Source organism: Cannabis sativa, chromosome 2 (genome assembly GCF_029168945.1).
Source record: "Cannabis sativa cultivar Pink pepper isolate KNU-18-1 chromosome 2, ASM2916894v1, whole genome shotgun sequence".
Classification (NCBI taxonomy): Eukaryota; Viridiplantae; Streptophyta; class Magnoliopsida; order Rosales; family Cannabaceae; genus Cannabis; species Cannabis sativa.
In genome coordinates, this window is record NC_083602.1 from 74580487 (window position 1) to 74582228 (window position 1742).

At 44.9% G+C, this 1742-nt stretch overlaps 1 protein-coding gene across 1 annotated transcript; it reads left to right on the forward strand.

The window, feature by feature from the left end:
* Positions 1-461: 461 nt before the first annotated feature.
* Positions 462-1742, forward strand: LOC133034516 (uncharacterized). The gene has a single exon (XM_061109612.1). The coding sequence runs from the start codon at positions 462-464 to the stop codon at positions 1740-1742; it is 1281 nt and encodes a 426-aa protein (XP_060965595.1).

Sequence of the window (1742 nt, forward strand, 5' to 3'; positions counted from 1 at the left end):
AAAGCTTCAAGGTTGGAAGGCAAAAACTTTGTCAAAGGCGGGGCGAGCAACTCTTATAAAATCTGTGGGTTTGTCGCTGCCAATGTATGCTATGCAAACCACAAAACTTTCTACTCGTATGGTCAACCGAATCGATGGGTTGGTCCGAGACTTCTAGTGGGGTTTCGAGAAAGGAAATCATGGTATTCACCTTAAGGCTTGGGATAAACTCTGCCTTCCGAAATCTTTTGGCGGGCTGGGTTTCAGGAAAACTAAAGAAATGAACCAGGCCTTCTTATCAAAATGGGGGTGGAATATCCTAAACGGAAGCCAATCTTTATGTTGCAAAGTTTTGGAAGCCAAGTATCTCAGGGGCAAAGATTTTCTCACCTGCAGGTACAAAAATTCTGATTCTTGGTTCTGGAAGAGTGTTGTGAAAGCTAATTCTATCTTGAGGAAAGGGGCTTGCAAGCTAATAGCTAATGGAGAGACTACGAATATCTGGCGGGACCCCTGGATTCCTCACTATAAAGGTTTCTATCCGAAACCAAGTGGGGGTGCCCCCCCCCCCCCCCCCCCCCAACCTAAACCTTGTGGCAGATCTTGTTCAAGACAATGGGCATTGGGATACCCAAAAGCTGAACCACTGTTTTGACAATGAAACAGTTACAGCCATTCTCAAAGGGGGTCAACCCTCTAGTGGCGGAGTTGATAGGTGGATATGGACTCTGGAGAGTAATGGACAGTTCTCGTGCAAGTCTGCTTATCTTGCTCAGGCCTTGGAAAGAGCTCCCCATTGTGTTGTTGCCCCAAAGCTTTGGAACCAACTCTGGAATAGCAAAATTTTGGAGCGTCATAAGGTCTTATGGTGGTGTATCTTGTCTAGTGCCCTCCCGGTAAGAGCTGTGATTGGTACTAGATTCCATATAGATGATCAAAGCTGTCCACTTTGTGGAAGGTGTGTAGAATCCATTGAACACCTGTTTCTATCCTGTGAGGTGGCTCTTCATTTCTGGCGTTCATCTCCTTGGGGTATCTATCCGGTGTGTGATACAGGCATCCGAGCTTGGGATTGGGTCAAGTTCATCTGGGATCTAAAACATAAAGGAGCTCGTGTCGATGATATATTCTTATATGCTTCTATTGTTGTGGATACTATTTGGAGGGTGCGTAATGAGAAGGTCCATAATAACTGTCCTGTTGATATTAACAAATGCATTGATAATATTTGTAATTCTTATGCAGATATGTTTGATACCTTGCTCCAAAGTCCTACCCCAGCTTTAAAGGAAGCTTGGTCCCTTCCTCCTCAGGATTGGATTAAGCTGAATTGTGATGTAAAAGTGGGGTTGGATAGTATGTGTATTGCTGTTGTGGCAAGAAACCATCTTGGCAAAGTGATTAGAATTCAGACAGCTCGGGAGAACTTCTCGGATGTTCTTTGTGGTGAAGCGGCGGCCTGCTCTTTGGCAGTGACTGCTGCCCTGGATATCGGCTCTAAGTATGTTATAGTGGAGAGTGACTCGAGAGTGGTTATTGACGCCATCAATGGGAAGGGGTCTCGTTGGGCAATAGAGAACTACATCTCCTTTTGTACTAAGTCATCTCACTCTTTTAGTAGTTGTTATTTTTCTTTCATCAGTAGATCCTGTAATTTTGCCGCTCATAATGTGGCTAGATGGGCTTTTACCCATCAGACTTTTGGGTCCCTCCCAGTAGATTCCGTCCCGGACACCCTATTCTGTAATGACCGAGAGGTCTAA

What these genes read in the sequence shown, in the direction of transcription:
- LOC133034516 (XM_061109612.1), top strand. Translation starts at nt 462, where the DNA reads ATGGAGAGACTACGAATATCTGGCGGGACCCCTGGATTCCTCACTATA.